The 21,195-nt window shown below is 39.4% G+C and overlaps 1 protein-coding gene across 2 annotated transcripts in view; it reads left to right on the top strand.

Annotated features, from left to right (window-relative positions):
• NEB (nebulin) overlaps positions 1–21,195 on the top strand; it is a 98,341-nt gene that overhangs the window by 4,389 nt on the left and 72,757 nt on the right. For both annotated transcript variants that reach the window (XR_004060875.1, XM_030952015.1), the window contains exons 4-39: positions 1,007–1,051; positions 2,171–2,383; positions 2,748–2,855; positions 2,992–3,096; positions 3,394–3,498; positions 3,597–3,701; positions 4,324–4,428; positions 5,462–5,566; positions 5,744–5,851; positions 6,270–6,386; positions 7,033–7,134; positions 7,217–7,324; positions 7,419–7,523; positions 7,944–8,042; positions 8,273–8,377; positions 8,924–9,031; positions 9,509–9,820; positions 10,304–10,510; positions 11,185–11,289; positions 11,413–11,520; positions 11,673–11,984; positions 12,363–12,569; positions 12,852–12,956; positions 13,551–13,658; positions 13,865–14,176; positions 14,369–14,575; positions 15,014–15,118; positions 15,926–16,033; positions 16,993–17,304; positions 17,499–17,702; positions 18,163–18,267; positions 18,605–18,712; positions 19,089–19,400; positions 19,714–19,917; positions 20,258–20,362; positions 20,454–20,561. Coding sequence is in view for 1 of the 2 variants with exons in the window: in XM_030952015.1 (XP_030807875.1) it covers positions 1,007–1,051; positions 2,171–2,383; positions 2,748–2,855; positions 2,992–3,096; positions 3,394–3,498; positions 3,597–3,701; positions 4,324–4,428; positions 5,462–5,566; positions 5,744–5,851; positions 6,270–6,386; positions 7,033–7,134; positions 7,217–7,324; positions 7,419–7,523; positions 7,944–8,042; positions 8,273–8,377; positions 8,924–9,031; positions 9,509–9,820; positions 10,304–10,510; positions 11,185–11,289; positions 11,413–11,520; positions 11,673–11,984; positions 12,363–12,569; positions 12,852–12,956; positions 13,551–13,658; positions 13,865–14,176; positions 14,369–14,575; positions 15,014–15,118; positions 15,926–16,033; positions 16,993–17,304; positions 17,499–17,702; positions 18,163–18,267; positions 18,605–18,712; positions 19,089–19,400; positions 19,714–19,917; positions 20,258–20,362; positions 20,454–20,561 (5,397 nt within the window). In the remaining variant the exon portion in view is untranslated. The remainder of the gene's footprint in view (positions 1–1,006; positions 1,052–2,170; positions 2,384–2,747; positions 2,856–2,991; positions 3,097–3,393; positions 3,499–3,596; positions 3,702–4,323; positions 4,429–5,461; positions 5,567–5,743; positions 5,852–6,269; positions 6,387–7,032; positions 7,135–7,216; positions 7,325–7,418; positions 7,524–7,943; positions 8,043–8,272; positions 8,378–8,923; positions 9,032–9,508; positions 9,821–10,303; positions 10,511–11,184; positions 11,290–11,412; positions 11,521–11,672; positions 11,985–12,362; positions 12,570–12,851; positions 12,957–13,550; positions 13,659–13,864; positions 14,177–14,368; positions 14,576–15,013; positions 15,119–15,925; positions 16,034–16,992; positions 17,305–17,498; positions 17,703–18,162; positions 18,268–18,604; positions 18,713–19,088; positions 19,401–19,713; positions 19,918–20,257; positions 20,363–20,453; positions 20,562–21,195) is intronic.

Genomic DNA, 21,195 nt, shown 5'->3' with positions numbered 1-21,195 from the left:
GAGCACACAGCTCAGCCCAAAGTGCAGAAATCAAAGAGCAGAAGGGTGGAATGGAGGAACACAGAGCTCTTGACTGAGGAAAATGACACAAAAAAAGATAAATATACTGAAGGTGGAAGCAGGAGCAGACAACTGGGGAAAAGCATAAAGATTTAAAACATTACAAACTCCATCCCTACATCCATGGGCAATGTTCAGCTGGATTTGGTCTTCAAGAGAGGCAAGAAGGAAGATCCAGGGAGCTACAGGCTGGTCAACCTCACTTTGTTCTTTGGCAAGGCTGTGGATCAAATCCTTTCAGAAGCTATTTTTAAACACATGAAGGTCATGTGGAGAAGTGAACACTGAGTTATCAAAAGCAATCTATGGCTGATGAACCTCATTAATTTTTATAATGAGTTCACAGCTGCTGTGGACAAGGGGAGACCAGTGAAGGGGTTGTGTACCTGGTCTGCTTTAGGGACACCTCCCATTGTGGTTTTATCCCCAGATTTATGAGATTGTAAATTAGGGGGGGATAATGGGCAGTAAAATGGGTGAAAAATCAGCAGGCTCAGAGTTGTGATCAGCAACAAAATTTAACTGGCAGCCAGAAATTATTGGTGTCCTTGTAGGAGCAGCCCTGAGGACAACAGTCATGAGTGTCACCAAATAAAAACCAGGAAAATCCTGGGGTTTAAATGCTGATTCTTTTCATGTGGTCATCAATGTCTTCCCTGTTATCTAATTTTACCCACAAGAGGCAGCAAATCCTCTTGTGGGTAAAATTAGATAACAATCTTTCATTAATTATTTGGACAATTATTAGCTGGGGAATGTATGGAATAAAAATCCAATCATTAATGCAAAATTTGAACAGATATTCAGATTTACCAAATGACTCCATAAGCACCTGTGAACTAAAATCCTGTTTCTCCAGAAATGTGTTTTAAAACAGCTTCACAGAAGCTACAGCTTGCTGATCTGGCCTAACAATGATGGTTTTTTTCTTTTTTTCTTTCCAAAGTACTACATTGAGGAGACAGTTATTGAGGAGGGTGAGCCACAAGAGGTAAAGGTCTCTGTCATGCTGCATGTAGCACAAAATGCATGTAATTAACATGAAAAACTAAATTAGCAGCCTTTTGTATCCTGAGGTTTAATTTTTCACGTTAAACACACAAATATCAGTGAACAATTGCTGCTTAATGCTTTATTTTTGCTTCAAGTCCCTGATGTCTGATGATCTAAGACCAGTTTACATGTATCAGTTCTGTTCCCTTCACCTTGTGTAATTTCACTGAAAAATTACACTTTTGCAGATTTTTCATTATGTCACTGGTAACAAATATTTGGGTCACCAAGGAGTGATTGCCATAATTTGGAATTCTACCTCTGAAACAGCTATAACCCAACTCTCTGCAGTGTTATCATGAAATATTCTTTATGGCATGGGCTTCTGCAGAAACAGAAGTTATTAATTCTTGGTGCATTTTCAGCTCTGTCTCATTGATGTAAATAACTCTCAGAACTCTGACCTTCATTAATTCCTTTATAAAGGCAATTTTTTATAAAGCTAATTGTTACAAAATAAAACCTGACACTTATTTGGATGGTTTTGGAGCACATTTTTTAGTACTTTTAGATGCTTTTCATTAGAATCTTAGTATTATAATTACTGCTTGCAGCATGACTATGTTGATAAGAAAGTGTATAAAACATTTAAACTGATTGGAAATTCATGCATGTAGAGCAGAGGCAGCTGGAGCCCCACTCTCCCAGACCCTCTGGAGAATAATTCCATGAGTTTGATGCAGGAACCAGCCAGGGAATTAATTCCCTGTGGGTTTTTTTTAGGGTGGGTGATATATAGGGAGCACAATTGTAATCCCAGTAGAAAAAGTGTCCCTGATTTCTGTCTCTGTGTGGATCTGGATGAGAGTGGAGCACCCTTTCACCATCTCAGAGGGGTGAAAAGCATGCATCCTAATGAACTTTTACAGCTATAAAACAAGTGATTATTGAATTTTTTTAATCTCCATGTGGTCACTGAGACCATCAGCACAGACTACTCAGGCCTTGAGACCACATACTCAGCTCAGCACACCCAGCTCAGGGCAGTGAAAAATCTTATCCTAATGAACTTTTACAGCTATAAACCAAGTGATTATCGAATTTTTTTGATCTCCAGGTGGTCACTGAGATCACTGAGACCATCAGCAGAGAGTACTCAGTCCCTGAGACCACCACAACCACCACCTACACAGCTGAGCACACCCAGCCCTCCGTGGAGGATGCAGCTCCTCCCATCAGGAAGAAGACAATCCGGACAAAAGTGGACCCATCCAAGTTTCTGACACCTTACCTGGAACACAGCAATAAAATGAAGGATTTATTCAGCGAGGTAGGTTGTCCCATGTCTCTTATTTCTTGAGGAACACCAGCTTTAAAAATGTTTTACAAGGGTTGTTTGGTAGTTATATTGCAAATATCTGGGTTTATCAATACTAAGCTCATGGGGAGAATATAATAAATTAGAGGTGGTCCAAGTTGGAGATGGATTTTTTCTTGTTGTGTCAGATGGAATAAACTCAGTTGGCTAAAATAAGCAGAAGTGCAAATGTAGTTGAATAATTTTAGTTTATATTATTGAATAATCTGCCCCAAATTCCTATCCTAACCAGATTAATATGGCAATAATTGCTAATACAGTTCTGCCAGAGCTCAGGGATATGTCTTAATTATTTTTTATCATTATTTTCTTCCAGAACAAGTACAAGGAAAAATTCAGAAAAGAAAAAGGAAAGCCATATGCTTCCACAGTCGATACCCCAGAAATCCGGAGGATCAAGAAAGTGCAGGACCAGCTCAGTGAGGTGGGTGACAACTGCATTCCTAGGTTCATCCAGGTTCTGGATGTTTATATGAAGGCTGAAAATGTCATAATTCTGGGTTTTTTTAAAAAAATCAGTCAGTTTTGCTGTGGAATCAATGAGTTTTGTTGTGCTCCAGGTTAAATACCGCATGGCTGGGGGAGTTGCCAGAACCATTTGCCACGTGGATGAAAAGGCCATGGATATAGAACATGCAAAGAAAGTGTCACAGCAAGTGAGCAAGGTGAGTGACTGCTGACTTTCCAACACTGGTGGATCCTGAGGTTACTGACAAGAACAAAGTTTTGAGCTCAGGATGCCAAAGCAACATTTATGCAACAGTTTAGAAGCACAGGAGGGATAGCAGAGAAGTTGGTAAGGCAGATATAAGTATAAAGTTAAATATTTCCAGTTGCTCTCTTCAGATGTTACTGCTCTGAGACTTTGATTAAAAAAATCTTTAAAGCAAGGAGTTTATTCACATAAATAATAATTTTTTTTTTAATGATAGAGTGACCAACTTGCTGATCTTTCCTTCCAGGTATTATATAAACAGAACTGGGAGGAGAATAAGGACAAGTACCTGCTTCCCCCTGATGCTCCAGAGCTTGTGAATGCAATAAAAAACACAGCAATGTTCAGCAAGGTGAGAAAAGCTAACCACAGATCTAAGCAGCTGAAATAAAATGAGCTTTCAGAGCCAGAAATTAATTAATAATGAGCATTCTGGCATTTTTCTTGTAGAAACTCTATACTGAAGACTGGGATGCAGACAAAACATTGTTTTATCCCTACAATGACAGTCCAGAGCTCAGAAGGGTGGCACAGGCTCAGAAGACTCTGAGTGATGTGAGTATCAAAGCAGGGATTTGCATGTGGGTACCAAAGGCTGCTGGGTTATGGTGTAACCTGGGATGTGCCACATACTTTGATTAGATATAAAAGCTTCACAGTGGAACAGAAAATAAAAGTGTGTTAAATAAGCTGTGATAGTAGTGGTACTTCATAGAAAAATATGTACTTGGTACTAGAGTACAAAGTAGAGAATATTGGAGTATAAATCCATTGGCAATTTGATGCTGGATTAGGAATGAATAAAATAATTGATTTATTAAATCAGCAAGAAGACCTTCAGTATCTCCCCAAATACAGGAACTCTCAGGACTGTCTCCAAGTCCAGTTCACTCTTGTGGGTCTGTAAATGTGCCAAAAACAGTGATAAGAAAAGTCAGGGATTGGTGGGACTGGGATTTGCTGATATTTAGATCCACAGAACTCTTCAACAGGGGATTGCAGCTTTCACCTGAAGATTTCCGTGAATTTTGCAGAGGTTCAGAAGTTCCCTGGTAATACACAGATGAAAGAATTCCTGCTGCAGGGGCCGTGGGCAGAACTTCTTTTATTAATGTGGTGGTAGCAGAGTTCAATGCGGTGATCCTCAAATAAATGTTTATTTCTTCCATCCTTTCAGATTGTCTACAAAAAGGGGCACGATGAAAGGAAAGCAAAATTCACCTCTCTGCCAGACCCCCCTGATGTGGAACAAGCCAAGAAGGTGTCACGGCAGCTGAGTGATGTGAGTAGAACCTCTGCCCAAACCCCACTCCTGCAGAGAGAGAGGCAAAAATGTACCCAAGGAAAAGAAAAAACACACAGGAAGACCAGTTTTTGCTGGAGAAATTGGGACCAAGTTGCATAATCTTGTAATGCAGATGTCAGGTTTTAATTCCATTCAGAATTTAGCTGTTACTCTTCTTTTTTTGAAAATTTATTTTATTGTGTATTGAAAATTATCTACATTTTAAGATTAGAGAATTTCAGTATTCACTCATGGTGGAGAAACCACTTTGAACCTGCTTGTAAGGTAAAATAATTAATTTTGAGAAAATTTCTTTAATCTTATATTTCCATAGCTTAAAATCTAAATTGTCATCAAGAAAATTTTATAACATGTAAAAAAAAAAGGATCAATACCATAATTCTTTGAAATTAATAGAATAATAAACTTTGTAGATATCTCCAAAACTATAAAATATAGATATAAAAAAAGATTATTTATGGCATATATGTTCTTCAGCAATGTTAAAAAAGCATTGGAGGAGTTTTATTTTTTATGGTAAGTAATGCACTTGTGACTGAAAATGCCCCTGGAACACTGAGTGAAAACTCGGGGGGTATTTTGTTGTTAGAAAAACTCTTTAAACTTTTAATACTTGCTTTCTGTGAGCTTGGATAAATAATGGAAATCACAAATCCCAGGTAATTAAAAGAGTTTGCTTATAACCAGTTCCAGCAGCAATCTCAGTAAATTCTGACTTAATGGGCAATATCCTGGTATTACGTGATGAGGGAGAAAACAGAACTAAAGGAAGATGTTACAGATGATTTATTTATCCTTTTTAGGTCAGGGAAGGTACTAAGAGAAATAACACTGAAATGGTTTGGTCAAATTATATTTGAGGTGTTTTTTACCATACCTGCTAAAATAGTTATAAGGCAGGCATCAAATATGAAGCAGCTTTAAAAAGACAGCTTTGGAAAATGAACCTGTCAGGTGAAAATGGAACTGTGTCTTGGAAATTCAATTTTATTGTTTTGTTTCCTTATAGGTTATTTACCATGAGGATTATAAAAACAAAATCAAAGGCAAGTGGAGTCAGACTCCATGCTATGACGTGGCAGTTGCAAAAATGAATGCAGAAAATCTAAGTATGGTAAGTGAATCCTGCAGAAAATCTTCAACAGCTTTATCCCTCTTTATGTTGATTTGGAAAATACTGAGGCTCCATTTGTGGCATTGCTTATTTCCTAAATAATCCCTGTTGTAGGTGTCTAATTTACACTTCGATGTAATTAATGTGTTGTTTTCTGTCTGTCTCTGTTCCTAACAGAGGAAGTACCAGGAAGACTTTGAAAACATGAAAGACCAAATCTACTTCATGCAGACTGAAACTCCAGAATACGAAGCCAACAAACGAGCTTCAGAAAACGTCAGCAAGGTGAGGGAGCTGAGTGCCACCTGCTCAACCTGGGAACAGTTCTGAACTCACGCAAGTTTGTGCTGACATTGTTTTGGCAAGGCCTTTCATGGTCCTTGGCCACCATAAGTTAAATAACAGGGGCATTTTTCATGGAAAGTTGAAGATTATGTCATAGAAATTATTCATATCACAGGATGGTTTGGGTGGGAAGGGACCTTAAAGACCACCCAGTGCCACCCCTGCCATGGCCAGGGACAACTTCCACTGTCCCAAGCAGCTCCAAGTCCCATCCAGCTGTGCCTGGGACACTGCCAGGGATGGGGCAGCCACAGCTGCTCTGGGCAGTCACACAGGTTAGTGAGCTTTCAATACTGATTTCAATTTGGCTTTCAATACTGATTTTTAAAACCTCTTTTTTAATTTTTATTCTTTCAAGTTCAAATACAGAGCAGACTATGAAAAGAAAAAAGCTGTTGCAGATTATAATGTGCTCCCTGCTACAGAGAACCCATTGCTGAAGCAATTAAAAACTGCAGGAAATATTCTGAGCGATGTGAGTATTATCAATGTGCAGCTACATCGTTTTCAGTCATGTACCAGAAACCACACTCTGCATTTCTTCACAAAGCTTCTCCTTTGTAGTATTTTTAGTTTTGTAGACCCATATTTGTAATGAGATGGCACCAGCCAGAACAATTCAGGTAAAGAAGGAATTCTCCAAATTCTCCACAGATGGGTGTAGCAACAGCAGTGGCACATGGATGGGTAATTAGTGGATAGTTCATTTAGATCCTTGTGGATAATGAATCACAAGAGGACAGTTCTTCCCTTACTGTTTTAAGGAATTTCAGCTAATAATGGTAATATATGTGGTGCTTTTATATAATATTTTTATATTATATTCTGGTTATTCACTGTAATGGTCTTCTCAATTACTCTTTTATTTGTATGAGAAGAGATTGAATATTTCTCAGTGTCAGAAGTCAAAAAACCATTAGCCAGACCTTTCTGTCTTCCCTTACAAACCTAAAAAAAAGTTATTTTTGAAAACCATTGGGAAAACAGTGCCATCTGTTTCTCAGTCCTGTGAGAAAGCTTTTCTTTGGAACCGTTTCTCTGTTTTACTCTTGTCATTTTTAACATGGTGGGGGGACTTGCAGTGAAATCTCCTGCGTGACCTGGTATTATTTGATTTGCAGAAATTATACAAAGAAGCCTATGAACAGTCCAGAGGAAACAAGATGAATTACTGTGAGACACCCAAGTTCCAGACTGATGCTGCTCTGAAGAACTTTAGTGATGTAGGTATTTCACCTGGGGCTTATCCTTCAATACTGACCCTCTTGATTCCTTTTGCCTCTCAACTCATGGTTATTTTGGCAGATTAAATATAAAGATGCATATCAGAAGAATATTTTGGGGCACTACTTGGGCAGCTTTGAGGACCCGCATCAAATCCACTGCATGAAGGTTGAAGCTATGAAAAGTGATGTAAGTGTGGCAATCGTTCTGTTTTCCCCATCACTCTGGCAGTTCTGACAAAGCTCAGTTGTGGTTCCTTACTGAATGTTGCTCTTGTTCCTAGAAAAATTACAAAGCAGATTATGAGGAGGAAAAGACAAAGTGCTACTTCCCTCAGACCATAACTCAAGAGTATGAAGCAATCAAGAAGTTGGAGCAATGTAAAGATGTGAGTACAGAGCAGCAGTTGTTCACCACAATAAAATTAACTGAGTGATCCCTGGTAGCACCCATGATTCTGAGTTTGGCCTCATTGCCATATGTGATTTTTAAAAAAAAAATCTTCATCTCTGTTTTAGGGTCTTTTGTGACATCTAGTGATCAAAACAGATATAGCACAATCCTTTTTATAACAAGTAAACCCATAAAATGAGAGCAGTAGAAACAAAATGAAGAATGAACTTCAAGCATTCACCTACTTAAATAAATGTTTTTCTAAAATTAATACTTCAAAAGTACTTACGTTAATTTAGTAATTATTGTTATTATTTTATTATTAATTATTATAAGTATTAATTTCCAAGTATTTCCAATACTTGGAAAATACTTTATATGCATTTTTTACAAACATTTTTTTATCTTCTTTCAGTACACCTACAAAAAGCATCCTGATCAAACCAAATTCACTTCAGTGACTGACTCTCCAGTACAGAAGCAAGCAGAGATCAACAGCAAACAGCTGAGTGATGTAAGTAAACTTTGAAAACACTCTGACATTCCCAATTTCCGCCCTGTGCCCACCTTCACTTCATCCTCCAGCTTTAAGAGCACTCCTGAAATAATTGTGTAGGTGGCTGTGTGTATTCACAATTTTATTCCAGCAGAACATCACCTGGAAAACAGATTTTTTAAAATAGTTTTTTAATTCACAGTCTGTAAATTGGGCTGCTAAATATCTTCCTTTATTTTTCTTTGCAGATATTGTATAAATCCAAAGGGGAAGAAATTATTCACAAGTACCACCTCCCTCCTGATGTGCCCCAGTTCATCCAAGCTAGAGTTAATGCCTACAACATCAGTGATGTGAGTACATTTGGAATTTCAACACTATGAAGCTCTCCACTGATGGTATCACTTTTATTGCCTTTGTGATATTAAACTTTTTGGTGGCATTATCAGGAATGAGATAGAAACCAATATCTCCCTTAATAGCCTTGGAATTTTAACAGTCTGGCCAGACTGATAAAAAAACCCAAACAGCCAGGCTGTTTTCTCCAGTTCCTTTAGAGCACAAAGACTGAGTTTGAAGCTAACAGGAAAAAATTTCTAAAGGTTGAGTCAAATGAAAAAGGGTTCTGCTTAAGAAAGGCCAAAAATGCCACTGATAGAGTTGTTCTAAATAAAAAGTGTAAAAATGCTTGTGGCATTCATGATCATTGTAGTAGATTTATTTATTATAATAGAACTGTAGTTTGTGTACAGGTTAACATTTTTCCATGAGATTACATGGACAAAACTGGGTATTTTAATTCCTGTAATAAAATCTCCTGTAATAAGAACATGGGCTTAAACTCTTTCTTAGAATTACTATTCCTGACACTTCAAACTCTTCCCTTGTTTCCCTCCAAGGCTAACTACAAAGCAGACTGGAAGAAAACCCTTGCCAAAGGCTATGATCTGAAACCAGATGCCATTCCAATTATTGCTGCTAAAGCTTCTCGGAATATTGCAAGTGATGTAAGTAGGATTTACAACCAGTGGAACACATACCCCTCCTGCATTTCATTATTTATTATTATTTACCTGTGCTGGAGACCTGTATTCCTGCTTTAGCAGAAGGTTAGAAGCGACCCTTCATTCCTCTCTTAAACATCCCCAATTGAATATTGGGATACTGGATTGTTTGGTGAGGCTGATCAGTAATTTATTACTATCATAGTCTTAATTAAAAGCTGAATGTCCCTGGGAGTTGCAAGCCTACATCAATGACAATGGTGAGGGAGGGCTTGTAGCTACAGGTGTGGGTTGAGATATGTACCAGGTGTCAAGACAAACTGAAAAATCCAATAGTCCTCTTCTTTTTTGACCTAAATAATCCTGTGCTGTTGTAAAAACCAATTAAGAGTTAATACTTTGAAACTCAGTGTTCTAAACCCATCCAGAGTGTGTTTTCCCTTTCCCAAGTGGATAAAGCTGTTTTTTCTTCGTCTCTAGTACAAGTACAAGGAATCCTACGAGAAAGACAAAGGCAAACAGGTCGGGTACCAGAGCCTGCAGGATGATCCCAAGCTTGTTCACTACATGAACGTGGCCAAAATCCAGTCGGATCGGGAATACAAGAAGGATTATGAAGTCACCAAGACCAAATATCACGCTCCTCTGGATATGTTCAGTGTGACAGCTGCCAAGAAAGCCCAGGAAGTTGTGACAAACACTGGCTACAAACAGCCAATTCACAATTACACCCTCCTGCCTGATGCTGTGAACCTAGAGCTCTCCAAAAATGTGATGCAGCTTCAGAGTGATGTATGTCATCAAGAATCAGCTCCATTTTTAATTCTCATCATGACTTCGTGACATCATTAATGTTTTAAGGCTAAATAATTAATTTATATAATCCAATATATATTATATTGGATTAACAGTATTGGGATTTAAGTGACTGGTCTGGAACCATTTATTTTCCAAACAGTATCTGAATTATGTGCAGCTATTAAGTTCTAGGAAACTTACCTAGCAAGTAATCACTTTTTTTATATCTCTCCATATTTGGCATATTCCCAGAAAATGAGCATGTTTTACTAACTGATGTATTTTTGTAGTAAAATTTTAATTACTGTGATTTTATTTCTCCTAAATACTGACTCTATCATACTTAAATTTTAATTAAATCTAAATTGCCCCTCAAAAATGAATGTCTAGGGGAAGTTTTAAGGCTTTACCTGTTTCATGTGTATAGACACTTATTTTTCTTGCCTCACTGTGTTTTTCTTGTTTATTTTTGAAAAGAATCTGTACAAATCTGACTTCAATAACTGGCTGAGAGGAGTTGGCTGGGTCCCAATTCAATCACTGGATGTAGAAAAGGCCAAGAAAGCCACGGAGATTCTCAGTGAGAAGAAATACCGCCAGCACCCTGACCAGCTCAAGTTCTCCATCCCCATGGATGCCATGGAACAAGTGCTGGCAAAGCAAAATGCCAAGACCATGAACAAGGTGGGAAGTGGTTGGATTGACCCAAAGTTTGGGTCTTTGTCCTGTAAAGTTGTGGGGCAAGGTGCATTCCCACTGGAATTATTAAAATTTCCAGTGGGTGTGGTAGTTCCTTGGTTAAGACTGGGCACTGAGAGGTCATGGTGAGCCTCTGGCTGCTCATAATTAAGGGAGTTTCATTTTCTGTTTCTAAAGATTAAGGAATTCTTCTCCAGATTTATAGTGCTTTGATAATCTTTTTTCTGTAGGACATATTCACTATTAGTCAACTGCAGAAAACCTGGAATTCTGTCAGTTTTGTACAAGTGTCCTGTAAAGTGGAGTTCTTGACACTTGACTCTAGTTATCCAGGACACCACTGATCCTTATTCCTTGTTTTCCATGGAAAGAATGTCTGTGAAAATAAATTCTGCTTTCCATTAATGCAGGGAAAAACGCAGATAGGAAACTTCCAGCTTCAATATTTGTTAATTATCAAAACATACTTTGCAAATTTCTTACAATACTAAAGAAAGGAGGAAGATAATGTTGCTCCTCAGCAGCTCTGTGAAGGCTATTTCTGGTGCTAATAAAATTTCTAGGAAATTTTATTTGTTGCAAATGAGCAGAACAAAAGCAAACTCTTATTTTATGAGTTCAGTACCTTTTCAATGCTGACAATTCCTTTGTAATTGCAGAGGCTGTACACAGATAAGTGGAACAAAGAGAAGACCAGCATTCATGTGATGCCAGACACCCCAGAAATCCTGCAGTGCAAAGTGAACCAGATGACCATGAGTGATGTGAGTTGCTGTGCTCACCGTGGGCCTCCAGTGCCTCGCTGCCATTTTAATGCCTTGTTTGAAAATGTTTAATTTCTGAGTTCTGCCTTCATGACACCTGTTCTCTTTCACATCTGAACTTAGAAACTTTACAAAGCTGGATGGGAGGAGGACAAGAAGAAGGGTTATGACTTGCAGCCAGATGCAATTCCAATAAAAGCAGCCAAGAGCTCCAGGGACATCGCCAGCGATGTGAGTCTGGTTGTGTCATACCATTCCATGACGTTATTTAAATTTAATGACTAAACCTGAGATCTTGTGATCTGTTTTTTCAGTGATAAAGCAGAACTTAATATTGCATTTTTAACTGAGGCTTTTGCTGTTCTTTCTCTTTCCTCTCTCAGTATAAATACAAACTGGCCTACGAGAAGGCCAAAGGGAAGCACATCGGCTTCCGCAGCCTGGAGGATGACCCCAAGCTGGTGCACTTCATGCAGGTGGCCAAGATGCAGTCTGACAGGGAGTACAAAAAGGGTTATGAGAAGGCCAAGACTAACTTCCACACTCCAGTTGACATGGTCAGTGTGGTGGCAGCCAAGAAAGCTCAGGAAGTGGCTACAAATGCAAACTACAAGAACTTAATCCACACCTACAACGTCCTGCCGGATGCTATGAGCATTGAATTGGCCAAAAACATGATGCAGTTGCAAAGTGATGTAAGTAAGAGGTTCTTCAGCCTCTGCATTGTGTAGAAAGATGCTTAGTTTATGAAAAAACACTGTAAGATAAATAGTATTATTTTGCTAGTGGAATTAGGTCAGATGTCTACAAAAATGTAGCAAATTATACAAGTTTTTTGACAATTGCAGCAGTTTTATTTTTTCCTAGACTCTGAAGTATTTCATTAATGAATTTTAGCTTAGAAATAAGCAGTTTAATGAATATTTCCTCCATTGGGCTCTTCAGGAGCAATAGTTATGTACAGACCAAGACAGGAAAAGCTTCACTTTTCCATAATACGTTTTATCTTCTACTTCCAAATTTATGAACTATTTTGTGCTTCATATTGTTTTTTATCTACTTTCTGCCTGCAGAATCAGTACAAATCAGAGTATGATGAAACTATGAAGGGGGTTGGGTGGCTCCCACTGGGCTCCTTGGAAGCTGAGAAGAACAAAAAAGCCATGGAAATTGTGAGTGAGAAGAAATATCGCCAGCATCCAGACAAGTTGAAGTACTCTGTTCCTATGGATTCCATGAACATGGTCTTGGCTTTAAATAATGCCAAAATCATGGATGAGGTAAGAAAGTGCTCATCAGAACTCATTTCAGAAGTGGGCAACAATGTACATCTGATTCAATAGTCAACCCTATTGTATGCAGAGCTTTAGAAAACGTGATTTTATTTTGTAGCTAATGAATGTTCTTTAAGTGCTAAAATAAAAGGATAAATATTTCTCTGGTGGTATTAACATATCATTGTCAAGGCAGTTTGGATTTCAAGTGGAAAATAGTATTTTAAATTGTTTTATTTAATAATAACAACAGATGTTGAGGTCTCTAATTTATTTTTATCCTTCCAGCACAAGTACAAACAAGCCTGGGAAGAAGACAAAAAGAAAATTCACATCACCCCAGATATTCCACAGATTGCTTTAGCAAAAGCAAATGCATTCAATTTAAGTGAAGTGAGTATTGTTTGTAGGGCCGTGACCTTGCTCTTATTTTTTGATTAGGAATAAATGAGATGAGAGCATGCAAAAGGCTCACCTTGCTAACCTGTAGTAATTTTACAAAACCTATTAGTTTTCCTTTTCCCTGCTTCCTTTTCCAAAGTCAGATACCCAGAGTTGCCAAGAAAAAGCCATGTTTACAGTCAGGTTGTGAGGTGTTCATGCAGACCATTAAAATACAACAGTTGCTAACAAAATACAGTAGACTTCGAGTACTGTTCATGTTTGTTACTGTATTTATTATTTTATTATTGATTATTTTATTTCCCATGCACAAAGGTTTGTTCAAAATGTACATAGCACTTGTATTTTTGGTAAAAGATGACATTATGGACTGGTTTTGGTAAACACTTGTTAAATCTGCATATGCTAAATAAAGTATTGCTTGTAATTATGCACATCTGCAATGTGGGCAGAAACAGACATTTTTATCTCTTTTTATTTTTTAAGATGGCATCCTCATAGATGTAACTTTTCACCAATATTTGTGCATGTGGAAAACATGTAAAGTTTTGCTTTTTTAAAAGATGTTTCTTTTTCCTTTTGCAGAAAATGTACAGATCTTCATTTGAAGAAACCAGGAAGAAAGGATATGATCTCAGGGCTGATGCTATTCCTGTCAAAGCTGCCAAAGCTTCCAGGGACATTGCCAGTGATGTAAGTTCTTGGGAGAAAAAATGGGCAGGGACAGCTTCCACTATCCCAAGGTACTCCAACTGGCCTTGGTCACTTCCAGGGTTCCAGGGGTAGCCACAGCATCTCTGGGCAACCTGTGCCAGGGCCTCAACACCCTCATAAGCAAGATTTTTTTCCTTAATTTCAAATCTAAATGAATCAAAGTCTCTGTTTCTGTTCTCTTCTAGTATAAATACAAATTAGGGTATGAAAAAGACAAGGGGAAACTCGTCGGCTTCCGCAGCCTCCAGGATGATCCCAAACTCGTGCATTGCATGCAAGTGGCCAAGATGCAGTCGGACAGGGAGTACAAGAAGGCCTATGAGGCGAGCAAGACTCATTACCAGACACCTTCTGATGCCCTCAGCGTGGTGGCAGCCAAGGAGGCCCAGGACCGTGTCACCAACACCAACTACAAACGCCTGATCCACCAGTACATGCTCCTGCCAGATTCAATGAGTCTGGAGCTGTACAGAAACATGAATCAAATCCAAAGTGATGTAAGTTTTCTTCTTGTGACTTTTGTTTTCACATCGTGGCTGCAGTTTGGAAAGGACAGGATTATTTTTTATGAGCTGTCTTGTTTTTGTGGCTTTTGTTTTTCCATCACGGCAGTGTTTTGGAAAGAACTGGTTTATTCTGTATGAGCTGTTTGTACATTGTCAATTTTGCTTTTGTGTCCTGTTTGGCAGAATGAGTACAAGCAGGATTACAAGGAGTGGTTCAGGGGGATTGGTTGGAGTCCCATTGGTTCTCTGGATGTGGAGAAATCAAAGAAAGCCACAGAGATTGCGAGTGATCGGAAGTACCGCCAGCACCCCAGCATGTTCCACTTCACCAAACAGAACGATGCCATGGACCTGGTCCTTGCCAAGCAGAATGCAAATATCATGAACAAAGTGAGTATTTGGGGGAAAAGCCAGGCAGGCATTCACATCTCATCCATTCCAATAACCACTCTGTAAATCTCTGTCACACCTTTATGTGGCAGCGTTCCCCTGGGAAAAACAACTGTCACAGGCTCCTCTTTTTTCATCTTTTTTTCTCAATGAAACAGCATTGCTTAAAGAAATCTTTTCTCATTTTTCTCCAGCCTCTATTCATCCCATTCTTACATAGAAATGACCAGTCCTAAAGATCTCGATAGTTTGGTTTCATTAGAATCAAGACTGGATAATAATTCAGCTTATTTTGGATTGAATCATTAATTCGTGAAATAAATGAGTCATCACCTTCACCTTTTTACTCATCCATATCCAAATGGAAAGGTGAAAACCCTGGAAGAACCATCTTTTGTCATTTATATTAACACATCTGATGTAACTTTCTGTCCATAGCATGCTTATACTGAAGCCTGGGAGAAGGATAAAACCCAGGTCCATGTGATGCCAGACACACCAGATATTCTACAGGCCAAACAGAACAAGACAAACTACAGCCAGGTAGAGTATTTTGATACATCTTATCAACATCTTAAATTAATATCTACTGGAGATTTAAGAACACAGGCAAGAATTTTATGTGGGTAATATTTTCAGAGTTAAATAAGTACCAGCTTCAGGCTAGCAACTTAACAGACTAAATTGCATCATAATGTGTGGAAAATATAAGTCCTGCTTTTGAAGTCTGGAAGCACATAGTCTATACTCTATGCTTTGCATAGAATTCAGTCATGTTAAAAATTCCTTACTATAAAATTACAAGTTAATTGTGTATATTCTTAACATAGCCTATGGGGAAAAGTAGATGCAGTGATTCCAGCTTTTCTCTCAGCATTCAGATAGGAGAGGGTGAAAATTTTGCCAGTAGAAAACACTCAGGTTTTGCTTTGCATCAGTGCTCAGAGGCAAATCTTTGACTTAAGAATGCCTGTACTTAAAATCAACTGTGCACAAACTGACTTGACTTTCAAATGGCTTGATGAAAACCTTATTAAAATTTTGTTAAGGCAATCAAAAAGTGTTTCCTTATCTGAGATGTATGTGTTTCAAATTCTCCAGATGGGTTTCAAATCAAGATAAGCTATAGTAGGAAGCTGCTGAATGGTGAAAAACTATTTAGTCCCTCTCCTAAGCCTTGGAAGACCAGTATTCCTTGTTTATCAGTTTCCTATTTCTCAGTTCCCATTCTAGCAGCCCTTCTCTCATAACTGAAGCTTGCGAGGTGACCAGAATTTGGATCGTTAGTGTATCTAAATAGTAGGTGACATACATATTACTGGTTTTAATTAATATTGTTTTCAATTTTAGAAACTCTACAAGCTTGGCTGGGAGGAAATGATAAAGAAAGGCTATGACCTCACACCCGAAGCCATGTCAGTGAAAGCTGCCAAAGCTTCAAGGGACATTGCAAGTGATGTAAGTAGCATTTTAACTCAGTGTGACATGCACTGTCCTGGTGATTATAACATAGAGAGTCACAGTAAATTGACATAGACCTCTCTGGTAAGGTGTGGCTCAGAGTCAAAACCAGCATTACTGACAAAACTCCTTCCTAAGCTGTTTTTGTCCAGTTTAACAAGGGTTAATGGCATCTTAACAAGTTGAAAGTTTGGTCCATTCATGGTTGGTCATAAAAAGGGAGGAGTTTTCTGCTCTTTGGGCTGCTTCATTTTCAGAGCAGCAGCAAATTTGGTCTAACTAGATGAGCCCAGTGCCTATCCAGAGAAATCCTCATTACAATTCTGAAACAGGTGTGACACTTGGACTGCTGTTACCATAGCTTGGTACAAATACAGCTTCTGCATTTGTTTTATTTTTATGGATAGAAAATTTATTAATTGTCTATATAATAAAGAAGAATTTATTAATCATTGGGAAATGTTTCCTGTGCTTAAGTATCTTTATATTTCATAATTTTTCATTGTTGATGATGTTATTCATCAAAATATTTCAGTGTGTCAGTATTAGGGAGTTCTGAGTCAGATGACACTGGAGGCCATTCCTATTGCCATGCTCTCTCCCTTTCCAAGGACTCTTTCTTTCCCAGGGAGAGCATTCACTGACACCAAGTCATGCACATTAAACAAGGGACTGCTAAAACTTTACATGAGAGCCCATAACAAGTTGCTTAATTATAGAATCATAGAATCACAAAATGGTTTGAGTTGGAAGGGACATTAAGGATTATTCAGTTCCACCCTTTCTGTGGGCAGGGTCACACTCCTCTATCTCAGGTTGCTCCAAGCCTCACCCAGCCTGGCCTTGGACACTTCCAGGGGTAATTTCATGAGGAACATTAAAATGAGGGAATACATTGGTTTGTCACTTTCATGTTTGTCACTGTGGCTTGAGTGGTGCCACCTTTGCCGTTGCAGTTCAAGTACAAAGAAGGATACCGCAAGCAGCAGGGACATCACATTGGGTTCCGCAGCCTGCAGGATGACCCCAAGATGTTGTGGTCCATGCAAGTAGCTAAAATGCAGAGTGAGAGGGAGTACAAGAAAGACTTTGAAAAGTGGAAGACCAAGTTCAATATGCCTGTGGATATGCTGGGCTTCCTTCTGGCCAAGAAGTGTCAGGAGCTGGTCAGTGATGTGGACTACAAACACATACTGCACCGCTGGACTTGTCTGCCAGACCAGGTCGATGTCACCGAGGCAAGGAGGGTCAACGAGCTGCAGAGTGATGTAAGCTCCCTCTGGGTTTAATTCACTTATTTCCATGTAAAATAATTACTGCTGATTGGAAAGTATCTTTGATGACTGGCTTTTGATATCAGTATAGATCAGATTGGAGCTAAACTGCCAGTTACATTTTTCATAGGGTTTAATCAATGATCAGTGAAATAATCTGCTATGGTTTTGATTTTCACCCTTAACAGAATCTGTATAAGTCAGATCTGCAGTGGCTCAGAGGCATTGGATGGAGTCCTTTGGGATCTCTGGAAGCTGAAAAGAACAAGAAAGCTTCTGAAATACTGAGTGACAAGAAGTACAGGCAGCACCCAGACACGATTAAGTTCACAAGTATCCCAGATGCCATGGATGTTGTTTTGGCAAAATCTAATGCCAAAAATAGGAGTGATGTAAGTTGCCTCTAGAGACAGAACGTGGGATTCAATAAATGAATACGTTAATATACATTTTAAAAAGGATCTCTCATTCAGAACGTGCACTTAAAATATCCAGATAGCAGATGTTTATAGTCAGGGCCTCACTGCTCTTTGTGCCTTGTTCAGAAGATGATGATCTTGAGTGCTGATAATTTACTCAGTATAACTGCAAATAAGACCTTTAGTAAGCAGTAGGTAGGTATATTGTTTTAATGCTGTTTCCATGGCATTACATGGATGTAAAGAAGAAAAAAAGGTTGTATTTCAGTAAGAAGTCATTGTATTATTTGATTTTAATATCTTATTTTGTTTACATCCCTAATTCTTGCTTAGTATATCTTTTCTTTGCTAATTTAGAGAAAAGGTGAACTGAAATTGCTGCTGTGCAGGTGAATCTTGGATCAGACCAGGTCTTGGCTTGTGTCTCTTTCAGATACTCTACAGGGAAGCTTGGAACAAGGACAAGACTAAGGTTCACATCATGCCTGATACACCTGAAATTTTGTTGGCTAAATCAAACTTGATTAACACAAGTGATGTAAGTTTGCATTTGAAACTGGGTATAGAGAATTGCAGGGTTGTATTACTCACCTCTACAGAAAGTTCTGGGAATAATTCAGATTAATGTATTTGCTTAAAGAAAGTTTTGATCTTCAATTAAATGATCAGAAAACATTTAAATTGTAATTTTAAAATATTTTATATCCAAAAAATACGTGTCATTAATAGCAAGGTATGGAGTTTGATTTAATTAAGTAAACTGTGTTTGGAAACACATGCTTTCTTTTCAATAGCCAGAGGTGGAAAGTTGTAGGATTGAAAAACTCTCTTGAGAGTTTTATCTGCAATAATTCCTTTGAATCCTTCTCTAACAGAAACGTTACAAGGTGGGATATGAAGAGCTGAAGAAGAAAGGCTACGACCTCCCTCCTGATGCCATTCCCCTGCAGGCAGCCAAGGCATCCCGAGACATAGCCAGTGAGGTGAGTCTGCAGAGGGAAAATCAGAGTGGGGCACAGAGGGGGTGCATAATCTAGAAGAAAAATGGTTTATATTTAACAGGAGGAGATATGTAAAATTTTAACACTGTTGTGTTGCTGCCCACCTCAAAGCTTGTATAATTCTTAATGCTGTAAAGCTAATTAAAATAAACACAATAATATAAAGATGATAGTATATAGCTATGAAGAATTCCATAATATCTCCTGGATGTTATAACAAATGCTAAAAACTTTGGGAAAAACCAGAAGCAAGTTAAAATATGTTAGATTCAAAATGATTAACTACTGTATTACCCACAGAGAAACTGAAATGGCAGCTTGGAAAGAAGTGTTAATTGTTGTTTCTGTGTTCAATTAGTACAAATACAAAACCGCATACAGAAAACAGCTGGGCCACCACATTGGGGCCAGGAACATTGAGGATGACCCCAAGATGATGTGGTCAATGCACGTGGCCAAGATCCAGAGTGACAGGGAGTACAAGAAGGACTTTGAGAAGTCCAAGACAAGGTTCAGCAGCCCTGTGGACATGCTGGGAGTGGTGTTGGCCAAGAAATGCCAGGAGCTGGTCAGTGATGCTGATTACCGGCACCCTCTGCACCGCTGGACGTGCCTGCCCGACCAGAACGACGTTGTCCATGCCAAGACAGTGTACGACCTGCAGAGTGATGTGAGTTGTTCTTTACTGGCTGTGTCACAGTCTTGGGTTGTCTGTCCTGTGTTCTGTTCTAGTTTTGAAGGAGGGGTCTGTGTGGGAATGGGCAATGGAGTCAAGTTTTTTCTTATGGAGAACCAAGAGTTGGGAAAGATAAACTCTGAGGGCAGTGGAGAGCCTTAGGAGATGGGTCCAAACACTGAATGGGTGGCTGATGGGTTGACCCAGTGGAACATGCTCCATTCAGGAGAACATCCATTGGTAGGAGTTGGGATTTCTTGGAGTGAGGAGGCTGCTGAGCTGGTTTTTTCCTCTCCTGTCCTTCTAGAACGTGTACAAGTCTGACCTGCAGTGGTTGAGGGGCATTGGTTGGTCCCCAATTGGATCACTGGATGCTGAGAAGAACAAGAGGGCGAGCGAGATCCTGAGTGACAAGAAGTATCGTCAGCACCCAGACACCATCAAATTCACCAGCCTTCCTGACTCAATGCCCATGGTGCTGGCAAAGCACAACTCCAAAATCATGGACCAAGTGAGATTTCTTTATGTTTGCATTCTAAAGGAAATGAGCACCTTCCTTTCTCAGCGTGTTGTTGTATGTCCTTCCATGGCATGGGTTCTTCAAGGGGGATACTGCATCCTCTTGCCTCAGGGATTTATGTTCCTTGTTTGAGATAAAACTCTTTTTTTGTAGTTGGAGCAGTAGGGGGGGACAGTGTGGAAAAGCATGAAGCTTTAGAAAGTTTTGGTGAAAGTGCAGGAGTTTCTGGGGTAGTGCAAAGTAGACGCCTCTTGCTTTGGTTCACAGAGCTGATGTTCTCATTGAATTTGTTTCCCTAAACCTGTGTGTTCTTGTTTCCTGTTGTTTCCAGCGGTCGTACATCTCAGCCTGGGAGAAGGACAAAACCAGCATTCACATCATGCCGGACACCCCAGGGATCCTGCTGGCCCAGCAGAACAAAGTGAACTTCAGCGAGGTGGGTGGTTGTTGGGGTGCAGTGTGTGTCCCTGGTTGCTGCTGTGGTCGGGCAGCAGCGTTGTCTGAGGGCCTGGTGGTATCTGTTGCAGAAACTGTACAAGCAGGCGATGGAGGAGGAGAAGAAGAAGGGCTACGACATGCGGGCAGATGCCATTCCCATCAAGTCTGCCAAAGCTTCCCGGGACATCGCCAGTGATGTGAGTGCACAGCAGCCCTCATGGCACACTCTTTCACACGGGTGCCACATACTGGCAGTTAAACCCAGGGTTTGCAACTGAGCCATATGGAGGCAACAAATCCATTACCTGTCACTGCCGTTCAGTTGTCCATCAACGTTTTTGTTCACACTGTAGCTGTCCCTGCAAGTTATGGATGTGCACTGTTGCAAGGAAAGGCCTAGGTGATATGGAAGAGTAGCTGTGGGAGCTGGGTGATGGCAATAGATCAAAGCAGGGTCCCTCCTGGGCTTGTGAGTGCATCTCCTTGTGCAACAGCCTGGAGTTCTGAGGTGTTGGGCTGCCCTCAGCACTGCCCATCTACGTGGCCCTGACTCTACAGCTACACAGCTGAGCTGTGCATGAGGAGAGAAAACCCTATTCTTAGGTATTAATACAGAATTGCATTGCTGTATGTGTTTGCTGTCTTTATTTAATTTTCCCAGAAGTCTCTATGTAGTTACATTTTATTCCCTCAGTAGTTTGAGTAAGACCTGATTTGGCCATTGTGCATGAAGATCAGTAAATGATTCTTCATGTAGGGGGTATTGAACTTCAGTTTTTTAGTATAGCTTTCATGATTTAGTGAGTTTTGTTCCTCTCAGTTACTGACCAG

The sequence above is a fragment of the Camarhynchus parvulus genome, chromosome 7, assembly GCF_901933205.1.
Source record: "Camarhynchus parvulus chromosome 7, STF_HiC, whole genome shotgun sequence".
Classification (NCBI taxonomy): Eukaryota; Metazoa; Chordata; class Aves; order Passeriformes; family Thraupidae; genus Camarhynchus; species Camarhynchus parvulus.
The sequence above is the reverse complement of the archived record's forward strand: the minus strand, read 5'-3'. Positions and strand labels throughout refer to the sequence as shown.